The sequence below is a fragment of the Protopterus annectens genome, chromosome 1.part1, assembly GCF_019279795.1.
Source record: "Protopterus annectens isolate FY-2018-M chromosome 1.part1, PAN1.0, whole genome shotgun sequence".
Lineage (NCBI taxonomy): Eukaryota > Metazoa > Chordata > Ceratodontiformes > Protopteridae > Protopterus > Protopterus annectens.
This window is the reverse complement of record NC_056726.1, coordinates 1406114234-1406133844: the sequence shown is the minus strand read 5'-3', so window position 1 is coordinate 1406133844 and position 19611 is coordinate 1406114234. Positions and strand designations below refer to the sequence as shown.

Below are 19611 nucleotides of genomic sequence, written 5' to 3'. Positions count from 1 at the left end.
CAGGAGAAATAGAGTCCTCCTCTTCTGGAGTAATGAATTCTTTGGGGGATTCAATTTGTGTTTCATAGGAGAACGACTCCTCAGAAGATGAGCATTCTTCCTCAGACACATGGATTGGTTGAGGAGTGAGAGTAGGGGGGAGTTGCTGTGATTGTAATGCCTGAAAGGCCTTAAACAGACTTTGAGAGACGGATTCCCAGCCAGGCATCTGTGGAAGTTCAGAGTGCTTGGATTTCTGTTTTCAAGGGGGTTGTAGGAGCAGTCAGAAGAGAAGCGGACATCGGCTAGCATAAATAGGAGGAGCAGGGGCTTCCAAAGATGCGAGCCGGGGTTCCCCTCTGCCATCAGACTCTGATGGCAGAATTATCTCAGTGGACATACCTTCGGTATCCCGCACCCTGGCTTCCATTAAGGTTCCCAGGCCTGTTTTGGTAACAGTTGTCTGAACGGACTCCGGGTTTTCAACCGTCACTAGAGCCTGTTCGAACACATGAGGTGCAGCCTGGGATTCGAGCCTAACTTTTTTCACCTTCTTCCAAGGCGGCTCATTGGAAGGGCCTACTCCTCCCTCCATGCCTAACGCCAAGCGTCTGAGTCTTTGGTTCTCAAGATAAAAATTCAAAGCTGCTAATCGGCTATGTAGGGTCTTGGGGACAAACAACTTACAGATTGAGCAGGATGTATGGTTGTGGGCCGCGCCTAGACAAAACACACACATCATGTGTGCCCTTGTGTAGCTGACATGTAAGTCTAAACAGTACGCAAAATAAGTAAGAAAACCCCACTGGACACTTATCTGTACTGGTCAAAAACGGTCGTCTGATCTTTAATGATCTGGAATGTGGTCGCCTGAAGAAACGCAATTTAGAAGTGGAACTGGCAAATGGGCATCCAATGATCACTGCAGCAGAAAAATTCTAATGAGGGTACGTGCAGACGTCACTTTTATACCCAACATCGGTTTATGTCCCTGGTAACCGGTCACACGTACCCTTTTGGATTAAGACATTGGTATATTGGTTGGATGGTGGCACTGCAAGCAGCAACTCCCTACTGTTAGGAGTACTGCAACACCAGAATAGAAGGACATTTCCATATGTGAAAGTAGCAAATATCAGTCAACCTCTCTTTAAAGACGGTATGACTAACAATCATGTTATCTGTTCACAGTTCTGACACCCATCTCACACAACCATGCCTCCCATGTCCGAGACATACAAATAAGTTTTCTTATGCTGAGGTACTTAAAAGGTCCCTGTCTAATCCCCAAAGGCCTCCTAGACAAAGGCTTGGTATACAGGACACAGCATCAGACTATCATGCAAACAACAGACACTACTGATCTACCAAAAGGAGTCACTTAGCTGGCAAGCCAAAGCAAGGCCAAGACAGTACATCAGATAACATAAAAGTCAGGTGACTTCACAGTCAGACACATATGCACCACTCACCAGAATAAGCAAAGACAGAGTGACAGCTGCCTCTCAGGTGCTAGGATCTGCACACTAGGGCCCTCAGGTCCATTCAACGTAACTATGCATATGACATGGTCTTTGCGCACATGGAAGTGAATGACTTGATGCATACCTCTCTGGATCATAAAAAGAGGGACACAACAGAGTTCTCAGAATATGCATCTGAAATTTGTGTGAAATTACTATTGAGCAGTATCCTACCATCACCAAGAATGCCACAATACAAACAAAAGATAACCAACTTCAATTATTGGCTTAGCTACTAGTGTCACTAAAGGGATTCAATATATATCACCAAGGGAGGAGATGAACAATAATGTACAATTGTGTACCTACCATAAATGTAGATGTTCGAGTGTATTCACTGTTGCAGTCATTACTCTTGGGTTATCCTTCTGGCAGGCTACCCTCAGTCGGCCAGAATTCCAAAGTCTAGGTCCGGCGTCGGTTGCTGTCACCTCCGCCCTGACGTCAGTGCGCCAGGGGTATAAAAGATGCAGCCGACGCCATTTTCTTCAGTTTTTCTTGCCCCAGATGTCAGGTGCCTCCAAAAAGGTAGGCTAAAAAATTATGTCAATAATTATGCATCCAGTAAAATAAACATTTCCTACATCTATAAGCAAATACACCACATAGATTGTATAAAATAGAGAAGTATAGGTAAGTCCCAGCAAAGAAAAGGGGGATGGTGGGTGGGTAACCTGGACTGCAACAGTGAATACACTCGAACATCTACATTTAAGGTAGGTACACAACTGTACTATGTTCATGGTGTTTCACTATTGCAGTCATTACTCTTGGGTTGAATCCCAAAGCTGAGGTTGGGTGGCTGGGCCTAAATAGGATTAGGAGAGGCTATAAGGCCTTGCAGAACTGCAGTGGCGAAGCCTGCTCTGGATTTAAAGTAGAGAGGTAAATGGCAGTGCTTTGTAAAAGTGTGCACTGAACTCCAAGTTGCAGCCTCTAAAATGTCTTTAGTTGGTACTCCTCTGAGAAAGTCTGCTGAAGTGGCTGCTGCCCTGGTAGAATGAGGCCTAATGCCCTTGGGCACTGATTTGCCATGTTGTGAGTAGCAGAAACGAATGCAGTGGCCTATCCATTTTTAAATAGTCTGTTTTGAGATAGGCTTTCCTTGAGATCCTGCAGCATATGCCACTAAAAGTTGCTCAGTCTTTCTGAAAGCTTTAGTGCTGTCCAAGTAGAAGCGTAGCTGTCTGTGTATGTCCAAGGAATGCAGAAGTCTCTCACCCTTGTTCTGTGGGTTTGGATAAGAGGTAGGCAAATGAATGGTTTGGTTAAGGGCCACACTGGACACTACCTTAGGCATAAATGTTGGGTTCATCCTTAGAGAAACCCTGTCTGGATGGAAAATGATGAAAGGTTCCACAGCCATGAGTGCCTGTAACTCTGAAACTCATCTTGCAGAGGTTATTGCTAGGAGCAGAGCTGTTTTCCAAGATAAAACCTTTTATATCAGCTGTACTGGCTGGCTCAAAAGGCGGCAATGTGAGTTTTTCCAAGACATAATTGAGGTCCCATGCAGGTATTGGGGCTCTCCTTGGAGGTCTTATGTTTTTGGCCCCTCTGAGGTACTGCCTTAAGTAATGGATGGGAAAAAATAGGAGGTTCCGTATTGCAATGAGCTGAAATGGCAGAGGCATGAATTTTAATTGATGAAAAGGATAGGCCCTTGTCCAGCATCTCAGTTAGGTATTGTAAAATCTGAGGAATATTTGGAACAGATGTGTCAATTCCTTGTGTGTGGTTCCAAGCACAGAATCTTTTCCATTTTCCTGCATAAGATTTTCTGGTACTGGGCCTCCTGGCCTCCAAAATAACATCCATCACTGGTTTAGAGAGAGGAGTGGTTTGAATGGTTACATTATCTGCCATGCTGCCAGATTTAGGGCCCTGATTTGGCTGTGCAGAATCTGACTGTTTCGCTGGGTGAGGAATTAGAGGCAATGTCCAGGCTGGACATTGAGACAAGCTTTTTAGGAGTGGGTACCAGTGCTGGCGTGGCCAGTCTGGGGCAATCAGAATCATTCTTGGCTTCTCTTGTCTGACCTTTAGGAGTACCTTGGGGAGGAGAGGCAGAGGAGGAAAGGCATATACTGTTAGACTTTTCCAGCTGAATGACAGAGCATCCACTTTCCATGCTTGCTTGTGATAAGTCCTTGTGTAGAATTTCTGTAGTTGGCAGTTGTGAGGGGAGGCAAGTAGATCTATGCCTGGGCATCCCCATTCCTTTGTTATCATGGCTGAAGACTTGTGGATCCAGTTTCCACTCGTAGGGATCCGTGAGGTTTCTGCTTAGTTTGTCTGCCAGAGTATTGTTCTTTCCTGGCAGGAATTGTGCTTGTAGGTGTACTTGATAAGTCGATGCTGTGTCCCACAAAGTCATGGCTTGTCTGCACAGGGGGTAGGAATGTGTGCCTCCCTGCTTGTTTATGTACCACATGACTGTAGTATTGTCTGTCCTTATCAGTAGTTGTCCTGGATGGAATAGATCCTTGAAAGGTGTCAGGGCATTCTGAACAGCTTGCATCTCTTTTTGATTGATATGTAGAAGCATTTGGCTTGTGGACCATGTGCCCTGAATACATTTTCCTGCCATGTGTGCTCCCCAGGCATAATCTGATGCATCTGTTGTTATTGACTGCCTGGCTGTGGGTATAGTGAATGGCTGTCCCTTGTTGAGGTGACAGGCATGTGCCCATCATCAAAACTCCTGTTGCAGGCAAGGAATGAGGGTAATTAATGCTTCTAGGTTTAGACAATGTTGAGTCCAGACACTTTTAAGGTACCACTGAAGTTTCGTCATATGCAGTCTGGCATATGGAATTAGCAGAATGCAGGATGCCATGAAGCCCAAAGCCTGCAGAATTTTTCTTGCAGATAACTGGGTCTTTGTTGCCAACATTTTGAAGTAAGAAGTTAGTTGCCTTTGTTTGTCTGGCGTGAGATAAGCCATCTGGGCAATTGTATTTAGGCTTGCACCCAGGAATATTATCTCTTGAGAGGGTACTAGTTTTGATTTCTTTTCGTTTACTGTGTACCCTAAGCAAATTAATAATCTTTTTACGAATGCCAGATGCTTTAGTAGAGTGTCCTTGTTCTCTGCTTGTATAAGGCAGTCGTCCAAGTAAGGATATATTTGAATTCCTCTTTGTCTGCAAAATACAATTACTGGTGCCAGGCATTTTGTGAAGACCCTGGGCGCAGTAGATAAGCCAAAGGGCAGAGCAGAGAATTGGTACTGCATTGAGCCAGCTATGAATCTGAGGTATCTTCTGCAAGATTGTCTGATTGGGATATGCAGGTATGCCTCTTTTAGGTCCAAAATTACAAGCCAAGCCTTCCTGCCCAGCATGAACAGAAGCTGCTGCAGAGTTAACATTTTGAATTTTGGAACGTCCAGAAATGTGTTTAGAAAAGGCAGGTCCAGTATTGGTCTCCAGGCGCTATCCTTTCTGGGTACCAAGAATCTTGAGTAAAATCCTTGTCCCTGCTCTAGTTGTGGTACTTGCTGAATGACCCTCATGTTCATAAGGGACAAAACTTGTTTTTGTGCCTCTGCCCATTGATTGTGTGGCAGGTTTGGCATACCTCTTGCCTTTGGCAGGGTTTGAAAGTGGAACCTGTAGCCCTGGGACACTATATTCAATACCCATTTGTCCTGGGTGATCATTTGCCAAATTTGAAAGAAAAGTGCTAGTTTTCCCCCTAAGGGTGCTGCAAGAAGACAAGTGCTTGGTGCTGGCAGAGGCAAGTCATTGGGACTGTTTCCTGTATGGCTGTGCTTTGTCTTCTCCACTTTTGGAGGTAGAAGTGCCCCACTGTTTAGGCCTGTATGAGCCCTGGGGCTGGGATCTGCCTCTGGGATGTCTGTATCTGCCTCTTTGTGGCCTGTCCGACACTGGAAAGGACCAATTCTTTGTAGGCCAGTTCCTGCTAAATCTTGGTGGCTGAACCTGTAAAAATTCTTTTACTGTTTGCATAGATTTCACTTTGTCCTCCATTTTCTTCAAAACCTCCTCTGCTTTAACACCAAATAAAGTATCATGCTGTAATGGAGCATCTAATAATTTTGCTTTAACATGATCAGGCAAATTTTGTTCCTTTAACCAAGCATGCCTCATAATGACAGAATCCATAACTGTGGCCCTGCAGGAGGCCTCCAGAGAATCAAAACCACATTGCAAAGTATGCTTTCCCACTTGTTCAGTTGCATGCAATAAATCCTGCATTTCCTTACTTTCTGCACAATCAGAATTGGCCAACATTTTCTGTTTTAACAGTGACATTAAGTACTGCTGACATTTAATCATATGAAATTGACAATTTAAAGCCCTCACAGCCAAAGTAGCAGAAGTGTAAACCTTTTTCCCCCATCTGTCTAGTGCCCTTGAATCCCTGTCAGAAGGGATAGGGTTTTTTGCAGTAGCGGCCTTAACCCCTTTGGGACCCTGAGAAATAGTTTCTGGGTCAGCAGCACGGTTTTTATAAAGAACTTTATGTGAATCTGGAACCCTGTAGTATCTGTCTGGTTTAACAGGAGCTGGAGGTAAGGAGTCTGGAGATAGGCTGGACTCTGAAAATACATCTTCTAAAATGTCTAGCACAGGGGGAATAGCAAGAGGTCTGTGCTGAGGAAGTAAAAGAAAATCTCTAAAGCCTTTTCTTTGATTCTGAGTAATCTTGGCTCTCCCATTGGAAGTGCTCCCTCATGGTATGCAGGGTTTCCCCAAAAGAATAATCCTCAGGAGGAGAGGCTGAAGGAATGGATTCTTCAGCATCAGAATCCTCATAGGGAGGAAGAGAGTATTCCTGTACAGAAGAGGAGTCAGAGGAAATGGAAACCTGATCTGAAGAGTCATAGTCTGTCTCTTGCCTAGGCCTCTTATCAGGAGGGGGATGGGAACCCCTGATCAAGATAATAAGGTCTTCGGCCATTTTGAGCATCTGTTTCTTAGGCATGGAAGTTTGTCCTGGAGAATGCTGTACTTGTTTCTTTGTCTTTAAAGCTGCTTTAGTCTTTGCTTTAGAAGCTGAAGTAGGCTTTACATAAAGCTGTGTAGGTCTGAAAACACCCTCAGAAGCCGATGCCTGCTCAGCGGCTCCGGACCCATCTGAGGGAATGATTTCCGAGTGTCCAATACCTTGAGTATCCAGAGGCCTAGCTGGCTCCACGTGGGAGTCGTCAGCGGTCTGTGGCTCTGAGGTAGCGGGCGTCAGGGACTGCGAAAGCACCTCACTGAGAACCGGCGACAGGCTTAGCGGAAGCCGCGTCGGTTTTGGATCTCGGATGCTGTCCTTCTCTTTTTCCTTGCGTTTTTTAGAAACTCCGGTCGTCGGCTGTTCCGACAGCATTATATAATTGAATTTTCGGCCAAAGTAATCAAAAGCAAAATCAAACAGATGCTTAATAGTGCGTTGGTTGAATCTAGCACAAACCGACAGCTAACAACGTTATGATCAGGGCCTAGGCAAGGAATACAGTAAGAATGAAAATCCTTATGAGGTATTTGCTTCCCACAAGAAATACAATTGTTAACTTTTTCTGACATCGGTCTGGAGCAAAAAAAAAGTTTCCCCAACGGGGTACTTAGCTTTAATGAAGACTTCGGATCTGAAATTCGTCTGTGAAAATCTCAGGAGTCGGCCGACCGGCACTTGCGAACTGCTTTTGCTTCGGACACCGCGCGGCAAGAAAGACTGAAGAAAATGGCGTCGGCTGCATCTTTTATACCCCTGGCACACTGACATCAGGGAGGAGGCGACAGCAACCGACGCCGGACCTAGATTTTGGAATTCTGGCCGACTGCGGGTAGTCTGCCAGCAGGATAACCCAAGAGTAATGACTGCAACAGTGAAACACGATGAACATCCCTGGCTGCTTTGCCAGGGATGGCCTGCACTTTTCTCACAGCTTCAATATATATAGCCAGGACTTTTTCTTCTCCCATAGTGCCACATTTAGGCAAGGTCAGTCTCCTCAAACTATCAATATAGCTAATCAAAATCAAGACAATATAAAGGTGGCATTGTTCAATGCTAGAAAGCTAAACAACAAGTTGCACTCAATACAGGCATTCTTAACTCTTGAAAACATAGACATATGCATAGTTACTGAGACATGGCTTCAGAACGACGAAAGTACTCCCACAGTGCAGGATTTCAGTGCCTACCACTCTTTCAGACCCAATGAGGCAATGACAGCATTACTATAGGAACCATGTCTGTATTCTGAAGAAGCCAAATTACCTCCAGATTATTGAGCCAGGACAATGACCGTTAACTAAACCATTTCCTTTTCCGGTAAATAAAGCAATACCTCAGCCATCTACTTTACTCCCTTCCATGTCACATGAAACTCATGAGGAATATCTAAACAAACATCCCTCCCTAATGAGCCTAACACTATTCTTCTGGGTGACTTTAGTCATCCTTACATTAAACTGGGAAACCTACACCACCCTAAAATAAATATGCACAAAGAAAATTGTACTTCACTAATGCTAGCTCCCTAGACCAACTGGTTCTAGTCCCAACTACAGGCTCAAAAATACTGGACCTGTTTCTTACTAATATGCCACTTATGCTCAACACCTAATTTGAGCATGTCACTGGTCAAATCTGACCACTGTTTGGCAATACTCACTATAAGGGTAAAACCTGGCTTACCACAAAACCCTTATGTTTTTTGGAAAGTACTCCAAAGCAAACCTAATCGAGCTAACATGTGACTTGATGAAATTTAAGCACCTTCCTCACCTTGATGACCCCGTCTTGCATGCTGACACAGTTGTGAATTTCTATGTCCACCTCAAAGCACACACTGAGATATCTGTCCCCATAAGTCAAGTACAACGTCAAATTCAGGAATAAACTTCTGGTGGAATCCTAGTATAAACTATACAACAAAAGCAAGAGACTCACCAACCAAAACTTAAACCCCAACATCTAGAGTTCAGCTTAAAAAAAAAAAAAAAACTAAGAAATCAAATCCTTAGAAAGTATGAAAAGAGAATAGCTACCGCTGCTAAGGATTACCACAAAAGCCTTACTCAGTTATGTAAGAAACCTTAGAGGTAATGCAGAGCAATGCTCAGGTGACATAACACTTACTCATTGCCTGAGGACATTGCCAATGGCTCTAATGTTACTACCCTAACACTCTTCATCTTATTAGCACACCCACGCTACACCCCTCCGATTACCCCAGCAGGTCCTGAATGCTCTTTCCAAAGCCAAAAACACTGGCACCATGGGTTTTGATAATGTGTCAGGCTGCCATTTTATGAGCACTAGACACTGTCTGGTAAACTCTCTACAAAGCCTATTCAACATCAGCCTCTCCACTGGTTTTGATTGCATCCTGCATTCTTTGTTTTTTTTTTTTTTTTTTTTTAATTCTCTCACATGATATTTTTATAAGTTCATACGTAGGTACTAGGCTATCGGCCCAAGGGTCTGCATTAAGTCTAACCAACAAGGTTCCCTGGCTTACGCCACCCAAGAAAGTTATTTTCCTGTGCCACTGTCAAGCAGAGACACAGAAGTGATCCCCAGGGTGTATTCCTTATTTCCCATCTACTCATCAAGATTTTTCTTGAAGAGTGCTAATGAAGAACTTTGCTTGACATAGATGGGTAGCCTGTTCCAGAGTATGGGAAGTCTCTGGGACAGGAATCTATCCCTCCAGCATGCCCTGTTTATTGTGGTGACAAGGTTTAGGTCCCTAGAGCGTGTAGCTCAGAGGGATTGGGATTTCTTTAGGTGTAGCATGTCCGACAGCTCTGGGTTTGACATAGCTTTATATGTTAGGCAGAGATCACCTTGGAGTAGGCGATATGCTACGGAGTAAAGCTGGAGTTTTTTGAGGCGGTCAGTGTAGGGCATTTGTTTGAGGCCAGTAAGCCTCTTTCTGAGGCACTTCTGTGGCCTTTCCAGCTGCTGCAGATGTCTTGTGAGGTACATTCCAAAAGGGGCGTTGTACTCTATAATGGGTCTAATGTGTATCGAGTAGAGGGGAACAATGACCTCTTTTTTCCTGGATGAGAACCCTTTTATGATGAGGTGTGCCACATAGAAGGACTTCCTGACTACTGTGGCGATGTGACTATCAGAGGAGAGACTACTGTCCACCTGGGTCCCAAGGTCTCTTATCACGCATTCGGTGTTAAGTAGATTGCTGCCTATGTGGTAGTTCATGGGTACAGAGCTTTTACCAAAGGGGATGACACTGCACTTTTTGGCATTGAGCTTGAGGCCATGGCTCTGACACCATGCATTTTGTGATTACTTTTATGTACAATTATTATCAATATTACTGCTGCTTGTTTTCTCTGTTGAGGCTCTCCCCCCCAGACCTCTGCTGAAAAGGGGCTTTGCACAGTCGGAATCTTCTGGTAAGCAAAATAAAATGCAAGCAAACAAACAAACAATATCACTTTGTGTCATTTTGTGGTTACCTTAACTATGAAACTAAGCACTGCCTATGTGATTCTTTTCCCCCAACATGCCACCTGAACATCTAATCTTTCACCTCACTCTGTGGGCCTACTTATTCACCTGTTCCAAATAGCCTTCAAGTGGAAAAGACAATGGGGTGAGGTTACAGATATGTAAACTGTCATGCACAGAGGTGAACAGTCTGCCTGACTTTTAGACTCTACCAACAAAGACACCTGGAAGTACTTCTCTTAATATGCAGCACCAAGGAAAAATGTTAGCCTTCTTGTTTCCACTTCCTCGTCCTAAGCAGCCTCTGCTCTCACTGGCCATTGCAACTCCCTCTGAATAAGACCTCAACCACCCACCTTAACTTTTTCCTTATTCTCCTCAGATAGTTAGGTGTCTTTTCACTCACTCCTCCCCCACTCTAGCCTAGTTAGTTCCTCAGAAAACTACAGTAAACTCCCTCTTATCCGGTCTAGCTGAGACTGGACCTTAGGCTGGAAAAACGAATGGCTGGTTAATCAGAAAAAGCACGCAAAATAGCATTTACAGGATATAAATCAGCTCGAATAACAGGATTTGTGTTAGTATGCATTTTTTTATAAGAACATGAAGTCTAAAACTCAAATGTGTCATTATTTAGCCCAGAGGAGGCAGAAGTGCTATTGTTCTCTGTTGTCTTTTGCTAGGACTATGGCAGAAACTTGATGACCAGTTAAAGAGAGGCCAGATAAGAGGGAGTCTATTGTATTTGATGACCTGGGTCACCCAAGACTCCATCACTCTATACCAAATGAAAACATGTTAAAGACATAAATAAAAAGAAATAGAAAAGCTAACATATGTTTTAATACCATGTAGTGGCATGCTGCGAACAAACTCTGTTGCAACTTTGAATTCATGTACTTCAGAATGTGGCGAACTGTTAGAAATTAAGAATGGAACATAGAGAAAAGAAGGGGTGGAAGACTGAGGCAGACTCATAATATTAGTGGTAAGGTGGTTACTTTAAAAATACGGGTAAAGAACTGAAATAGACACCAGTACCTATATGCGATAATCACCAAGCTGCTTAAATTTCAGCAAGTGAATGCTCCCTTTCTCAACTCGGTGCCCTCCTGAAGCACTGTACTAAAACATCTGCCCCACTATGGGCAACAGCCCTTCAGCCCCTCTAGGATGGAACAGAGTGTGAGGAGTGGTGCTGTTATTCACAGTGGATCAAAGCTTTTTAATTAAATCCTAACTCCTGCACATGCCAAGTAGGAGGCCTTCAGAAGTATGTGCAACTAGAACAGCTACTATGTTCACATTTCTCCAGGATTTACAGAGAAAATCAGTACAGCCTGGCATACACCATGCCCCTAACATCTGAGAGAGAGAGACAGCCTCTTTACTCCCCCCACCCAAGACCATCTCTAGCACTCTCCAAGATGCTTCACAAACTAAGGTCACCTGGGTTACAGTTAGAGCTTTTTATTTCAAGACCAATTGAGCTGGCTACCTAGTGAACTCCTGACATTAAACAAATGTCATGCATTAACACTAACTAGATTATGCAATTCAGTCTCAGTTATAGTAAATTCTGCTGATACCAACATACCATCATATAGATGATGTTTCAAAGATGTACCTACTTTCGAAGTTCACTGTTCTGCTTCTCCAGGTTCTGTTTCAACTCCAAAAGGTGATTGATTTCTTGTTTTAGCTGCTTCTCTGACATTTTTAATGAGTTTACTTGTTGTGTCTGCATTTTTAGGTCATTTTGAGTAAGGCAGCGCTTTTGTGTTTCTTGTTCTATTTTTAAAGACAGATTTTTAACCTGCAAGATACAAGGAATACCAAACATTAACCTGGCATGTAAAATTACTTTAAACATCTTTATAGAGCAAAAATACAGCAAATGCATATTCAGATTAGACATAAAAGGTTAAGACTTTACTATACCCTGATCAACTTTGAAAATACAAAGTATATTTTCCTGGAATCATCTGCCATAAAAATATACAGCTATTATAAAGAAAGGGCAAATATGTAGCATACTTACCAGGAAATACAGTTGTGGAAGAACTTACAACAGTAGGTGACCAACTGATCACTGTTTCAGTATTTTTGACATATGGGTTTTCACTGCTGATGAACAGATGGGGTACCAAAGCTTTATCTTCCCTAGGTTATACATGTGATGCATAACCTCAGCTCATACACGTAGGGGTAAAACACAGATGTACGAGTCGATATTCAGACCATCTCCAAACCAGTGGCCTGAAGACTACTGAGAGAAAAGACTGGTCAGCTGGGGGTAGTTCAAATTGTTAAGAAAAATCCATCTTACCCATGTAAGAGAGCAAAGGCTAGAGGAATACGGAAGAGACAACTAAAGATGTGAGTGAGAGAAGAGGGGATGGAGGGTGGGATAGAATACTGCAACAATAATCATTGGGACATCTACTGTTATGGTAAGTTCTTACACAAATGTATGCCCTGACTGAAATCACTGTTGCAGTATTCCTGACATATCAGTGATTCCAAGAGCTGACGGAGGAAGGAAGGAAGGGTGACTGGCTATAGAGAAGAAAAAGATTTGTCCAGCAGTTCACACAGGACTGACCTAACAAAGGCTGCCCTGGACCTGGAGAAAGTATCTATTTTGTAGTGTTTGGTAAAGGTGTGTGCAGAAGACCAAGTGGCTGCATCCAAAATAGCCTGTTCTTGTGTGAAAAGCTCATGAAGAAGTGATTTTCCTACTGAAATGAGCTTTAGTGTAGGAAGGTAAGGTTTTAAAGTGGTGTGAGTAGCACAAAGAAATGGCCTTTGAAATCCAGGCTTCAACAGTTTGTCTGGAGACTGCCTGTCCCAGCTTAGGGGACATAAAGGATACAAACAGCTGGTGAGTCTTTCTGAAGGATTTAGTTTTTTTTCCAGGTAAAATCTGAGTTGTTTGTGAATGTCCAGAGAATGTAAAATCCTTTGCCCCCTATTTTGGGGATTGGGAAAAGTGGTGGGAAGATGAATGGCCTGACTGAGGGACAGCTCATTCACTTCTTTAGGTATGAAGGATGGCTTAGCCCTGACAGCCACCCTGTCCCTGTGAAAAATGAAAAAAGGGGGGAATAGCCATGAGAACTTGTAGCGCAGAAACCTTCATGGCAGATATGAGAGCCAAGAGGAGGATGGGTTTCAAAGTACAGAATTTCAGAAAAGTGAAAGAAGCTGGTTCAAAAGTAGGCAGGGTAAGCTCTTATAGCACAAAACTGAGGAAAAGCCTGACTTACATTCTGGCCATAAGAGGAGGGCTAAAAGGGAGACAGGCACTGACAGACATAATAAGCTTTTATGGACATGTAAGCTAAGCCTGACTGAAGACGCTCACAGAGGTACTGCAAAGATGTCTATCTGAGGAGTGACACACTATAGTGTGATGCTGAGGAAGACCTCTCTGTTCAAGATCCACTCATGGTGATCCTCCAGGGACCAACTTTAAGCAGTCTGCTAACACACTGTCCTGAAAGGGGATGTGTGTGTCTGTGAGCATATTTTCATTTGTACTGCCAAATTCCATGCCTCCTGTTAACCTGCAAATTTAGTAAGACCTGGTACCTCCCTGTTTATGTGCCACATGGCTAGAGTGCTGTCTATGTACACCTTGAGATGTCCCATCTCCAAAGGTGGGCAAAAATCTGAAGAGCTTACAGAAGAGATCTCATTTCTTTCAAGTTGATGTGTTCTTTCAGGAACTAGGGTTGCCATTTCCCTTGGACTCTGTGTGATTCAAGTCCCTCAAGCTTTGTCTGAGGCATCTGTGTGAACCTGTTGAATAGGAGGAGGTGAGAAAGCTAACCCTGGATTGAGGATTACCTGTCCCCTCCACCACGAGTCAATGGAGGAGGGGAATCAGGATGCCAAAAGAGTGGCAGTGCTGCAACCACACCAGCTTCATGTACCACTGCATTTTCCTCATGTGCAGTGTGGCCAAAGGGAGAATAGGGATTGTGGCTGCCATGAACCACAAATTCCTTAACATCACCCTTGCACAGCAGTGAGTTACAGGGGAAGAGGTCTTGGAAGTAAGGACAAACTGAGCATTCTCCTGTGGCAGTAAAGTATGCATTTTCTTTGTGTCCAGCCTGCATCCCAGAAACATGTGGTCCTGCATAGGAACCATCTGTGATTTTTTTTTGTATTTTACAGTACAACCCAGACCTGTCAGAAGATGAAGAGTGAACTGAAGATGGTGAAGAAGAATTTCTGGGGAAAGAGACTGGATGAGAAGGTCACCCAGGAAAAATCTGGATTCCTTGAGTATGGCGGAAATCTATAGCAGGCACTCAGCACTTTGCGAACACCCCTGTAGCAATGGAAAGACCAAAAGGCAGAGCAGTAAACTGATGGTGCGAGAAGTCAAAGAAAAATCTGAGGAATCTTCGGCAAGAGGGGTAACCAGGAATGTGCAGGTAGGCATCCTTGAAATCTAATGACACTAAGGCCTGTTGGTGGATGAAAGCTAGAAGAGGCTGAGTTGCAGAAAAAGGAAGTCCCAAGACTGGAAACCCCCCCGTATTAGCCTCAAAAAAAAGTTGAGATTACTCATCAAATCCTCTAAAGCTAGCTATGAAAACAAGATTGCAGCAGATACTAAAGATAATCACAAGGCCTTCTATAGTTATGTCAAGAGTCTCCATGGCAATACCAAAGTTTGCTCTGAGCTACTCCACAACAGTACCTCCTATATCAAGCCAACAGATATTGCCAATATACTGGCCGACAGATTTAGTGCCAACTTTACCCCTCCCCCCCAAAGGAACTATCACAATACAAAAAGAATGCCGGGCACCCAGTATTACTGCTGCGCAGGTTAAAACTGCACTGTCCAAGGCCAAGAATACAGCTTCCATGGGACCTGACAATATCCCTGGATGTGTTCTACATGAATTACAAAACGAACTACCACCACATGTATGTGCACTGTTCAATTACAGCCTCACCTCAGGCTTTGTCCCTACCGAATGGCGGACTGCTACAGTCATCCTTCTCCATAAAGGAGGAGGGAACTACAGACCCTGGGAACTATCACCCCATTAGTCTGATGAGTCCGATATGTAAGGCTATGGAGTGCATCTCTATGGACCTAATAAATAAAGCTATAGGGAATCTCCAAACTCTGGACCCCACGCAATTTGGCTTTGTGAAGGGGAGATCATGCCTGCTCAACCTGGTCAGATTCTTCGAGTCAGTCACCAGAGCTGTGGATGAGGGCAAGGTAGTTCATACAGCCTACCTCGATCTGGTCAAAGCCTATGATACCATTCCCCACCCAGGAATCATAGATAGACTCACTAAACTAGGCAGCAACCCTTATATCACTAGGTGGGTGGCAAACTGGCTCATGGACAGAACCCACAGTGTGAAAGTAGCAGACTCCAAGTCAGACTGCCGACCAGTCACAAGTGCGGTCCCACAGGGATCGGTCCTGGGTCCTCTCCTGTTTGGCATCTACTTCTCTGAGGTTTAGGTCAATACAAAAGATCTCTGGCTGACCAGGTTCGCAGACTATTACAATCTGGGAGCCATTATTGACTCCCCAAGTGATAAAAACATCCTGCAGAAAGGACTCACTGAGACGAACGATTGGTATCAGAAAGTACAGTTGTGTACACTTACCATAAATGTAGATGTTCGAGTGTATTCACTGTTGCAGTCATCACATTTGGGTTATCTGCCTGCAGGTAGCCCTCAGCGAGCCTGAATACCAGAGTCTTGGATTCCTGCATTGGATGCTGTCTCTTCTTCCATGACGTCAGGTAGTCAGGGGTATAAAAACATGCAGCCGACGCCATTACATCAGTTTTTCTTGCCCCAGATGTCACGTGCCCCCACAATGGGAAGCAAATTATATGTTATGGAACCCCTCCATCAAAAAGCAAATACACCAGAAAGCTTAAATACACCAAACAAGAAGTAAAGGTAAAGCCAAGAAAAGTCAGGGGGCTGGAAGGAGGGTAACCAGGACTGCAAAAGTGAATAGACGAACATCTACATTTATGGTAAGTGTACACAACTGTACTATGATCTTTGTGTTTCACTGTTGCAGTCATCACATTTGGGTTGATTCCCAAAGCTAAGGAAGGGAGGAGGAAGTTAGAGAACATTAGGGCCAGCTATTAAGCCTTGCAATACTGCAGTGGCAAAACCAGCTCTGGATTTAGAAAACATAGGCATGTGGTAATGCTTGGTGAAGGTATGTACAGAGCTCCAAGCAGCAGCTTCTAGGATGTCCCTGGTAGGGACACCTCTGAGAAAGGCTGTAGAGGTAGATGCAGCCCTGGTGGAATGTGATCTTATCCCCTGTGGGGTAGGTTTCCCATGGTGCTTATAGCAGAAATTAATGCAATGGGCTATCCATTTAGAAATGATTTGCTTTGAAATGGCCTAACCCTCTGCCCCTGCAGCAAAGCCAACTAGCATCTGATCAGTTTTTCTGAGAGGCTTAGTCCTGTCCAAATAAAATCAAAGTTGTCTGTGCATGTCCAAAGAGTGCAGTATTCGTTCTTTGTTTTGTGGATTCGGAAAAAAGGTAGGCAACTGAATGGACTGATTAAGAACCACAGTAGACACCACCTTGGACATAAAGGAAGGGTTGGTCCTGAGGGAAACCCTGTCTGCATGGAAAATAATGGAGGGCTCCACTGCCATGAGGGCATGTAGTTCAGACACTCGTCTTGCTGAAGTGATGGCTAGAAAGAAGGCTGTTTTCCAAGAAAAGAATTTCAACTCTGCAGTTGCAGCTAGCTCAAAAGGAGGGAGAGTGAGCTTTTCCAATACAAAATTAAGGTCCCAGGCTGGAGTAGGGGCTCTCCTGCAGGGTCTTAAATTTTTGGTCCTTCTGAGAAATTGCTTTAGCAGGGGGTGAGAGAAAAGGGGTGGTTCAGTATTATAATGTGCTAAAATGGAAGAGGCATGGACTTTAATTGACGAGAAGGACAGGCCCTTGTGGAGCATTTCTGTTAAGTACTGAAGTATATGAGCTAAGCTGGGCACCGTTGTGCCCATCCCCTGAGTCTGGCTCCAGGAACAGTATCTTTTCCACTTTTCAGCATAGGATTTTCTAGTACTAGGCCTCCTTGCCTCCAGAATGACATCTAGCACCTGCTTATTGAGGGATGCTACTGGAGAGCTCAAGGAATTAGCCAGGCTGCAAGGTTCAGGGTTTGAAGCTGAGGGTGCAGAATCTGGCCCACCTGCTGGGACAGCAGGGAAGGGGTCTGAGGCAGGTGCCATGGTTCCAGCAGTGCATTACTGCACAAGATGGGGGTACCATTGCTGGCGTGGCCAGTCTGGTGCAATCAGAATTGCCCTTGGCTTATCCTGTTTGATCTTTAGAGAACCTTCGAGAGAAGAGGCAGAGGGGGAAAGGCATAAACTGAGAGGCTTTCCCAGGTAAAGGACAGGGCATCCACTTTCCAAGCTTGACTGTGGGAAGTCCTTGTGCAGAATTTGTCCAATTGGTAGTTCTGAGGGGAGGCAAACAGGTCTATCTCTGGAGTCCCCCATTTGTTCCTCAAGAGGTTGAATATTTTTTGTTCCAGTTTCCATTCGTGTGGGTCTATGAGATTTCTGCTTAGGTCATCTGCCAGAGAATTTAGCTTGCCTGGCAGGAATTGAGCCTGTAGGTGCACTTGCTAGCTCAAGGTTGTGTTCCACAGAGCCATGGCTAGTCTGCAGAGAGGGTACGAGTGGGTCCCCCCTGCTTGTTTATGTACCACATAACTGTGGTGTTGTCTGTCTTTACCAATAATTGTCCTGGAAGAATGTGGTCTTTGAAGGCTGACAGGAAATTCTGTACAGCTAACATTTCTTTTTGGTTAATATGCAGGTGCATCTGTCTCGTGTTCCATTTGCCCTGAATGCACTGCCCTGTCAAGTGAGCCCCCCATGCATAGTCTGATGCGTCTGTTGTTAGGGTTTGGGTGGCAGGGGGTAGAGTGAAAGGGAGCCCCTTGTTGTGGTAGCAGGCCTCTGCCCACCAAAGAAACTCTGTCTTTATACAAGGAATGAATGGAATCATTGACTCCAGGTCCTGAGAATGTTCACACCATAGGCTTTTTAGATACCACTGTAGTTTCCTCATATGCAGTCTTGCATACGGAATTAGTAGAATGCAAGAGGCCATGAACCCCAGGGCTTGCAGTATTTTTCTTGCAGACAGCTGGGTTTTTGTGGCCAGTAGTTTGAAGTAGGTTGTCAAATAAACTTGCTTCTCTGGAGTGAGGAAAGCCATCTGGGAAGTTGTGTTCAAGCTTGCTCCCAGGAATACAATTTGTTGGCAGAGTACTAGATGAGATTTCTTTTTGTTTATGGTGTACTCCAGCGAGGTTAGAAGTTTCTTTATGAATGTCAGATGTTTTAATAGCAAGTCCTGGCTTTCTGCCTGAATCAAACAATCGTCCAAGTATGGGTATATTTGAATATTTCTCTGCCTGCAAAATGCAATGGCTGGAGCTAGACACTTTATGAATACCCTGGGCGCAGTAGATAAAACAAAGGGAAGTGCAGAGAACTGATAGTGTATGGAGCCTGCCCTGAAGCATAGGTATTTCCTGCAAGATTCCCTTATTGGAATGTGCAGGTAAGCTTCCTTTAAGTCTAAGACTGCCAACTAGGCATCTTTGCCTAGCATAGGAAGCAGCTGTTGAAGTGTTATCATTTTGAATTTTGGGATTACCAAAAAGGGGTTTAGAATAAAGAAGTCCAGGATAGGATGCCAGGAGTTGTCTTTTCTGGGTACCAAGAAACGTCTTGAATAAAAACCTTGTCCCCTTTCTTCTGCTGGGATAGGCTGAATAGCCCTAATATTTAGGAGAGAGAACCTGCTGTAGAGCCTCTGCCCACTGATTTGGGGGTAGGTCCGGCCAACCATTTGGGGTTGGTAGGGTGTGAAAGTGAAATCTGCATCCTTGGGAAACTATATTCAGAACCCATTTGTCCTGAGTAATGAGTTCCCAGTTTTTTGCATGCAGGGTGAGCTTTCCTTCTAAGGGAGCAGGCAGTTGAGCAGGGCTTGGAAGGGTTAAGGTTAAGTCATTGTGCCATTTTTCCATAGGGGGGTGTCTTACTACTCCCAGCTTTGGAAGTGGGAGCCCCCCCCCCCCACTGCTTAGGCCTGTGCGTAGCCTGAAACTTTAATCTAGGTGGTCTGCTGTTCCTGGGTTTGGACTGAGAAGGCTTGTAAGAGGCTGGAAAAAGACCAATTCTTTGAAGGCCAATGCCTACTAAATCTGGGAGGCTGTACTTGCAGGAAATCTTTAACAGTTTGCATAGATTTAGCTTTCTATTCTATCTTTTTGAGGACTTCTTCTGCTTTGTTGCCAAACAGGCGGTCTTGGTTTAATGGAGCATCCAGTAATTTAGCTTTAACATGATGTGGCAAGTTTTGCTCCTTAAGCCAAGCATGACTTCTAAGTACAGACCCAGTGACAGCAGCCATGCAAGATGCTTCTAAAGATTCAAAACCACATTGCAAATTATGTTTACCAACTTGTTATGCAGAATGCATTAAATAGTACAGTTTTGTACCTACCATAAATGTAGATGTTCGAGTGTCTTCACTGCTGCAGTCATTACACTTGGGTTATCCTGCCGTCAGGCGGTCCCGCAGTCAGCCAGAGTTCCAAAG

At 44.3% G+C, this 19611-nt stretch overlaps 1 protein-coding gene across 1 annotated transcript in view; it reads right to left on the bottom strand.

Annotated features, from left to right (window-relative positions):
- The window catches only part of ROCK2 (Rho associated coiled-coil containing protein kinase 2), a gene marked incomplete in the record, with an annotated part of 2656097 nt that overhangs the window by 1343448 nt on the left and 1293038 nt on the right, over window positions 1-19611 (bottom strand). Inside the window, 1 exon segment of the mRNA XM_044082273.1 lies at window positions 11576-11760. Within this exon segment, the coding sequence (XP_043938208.1) occupies window positions 11576-11760 (185 nt within the window).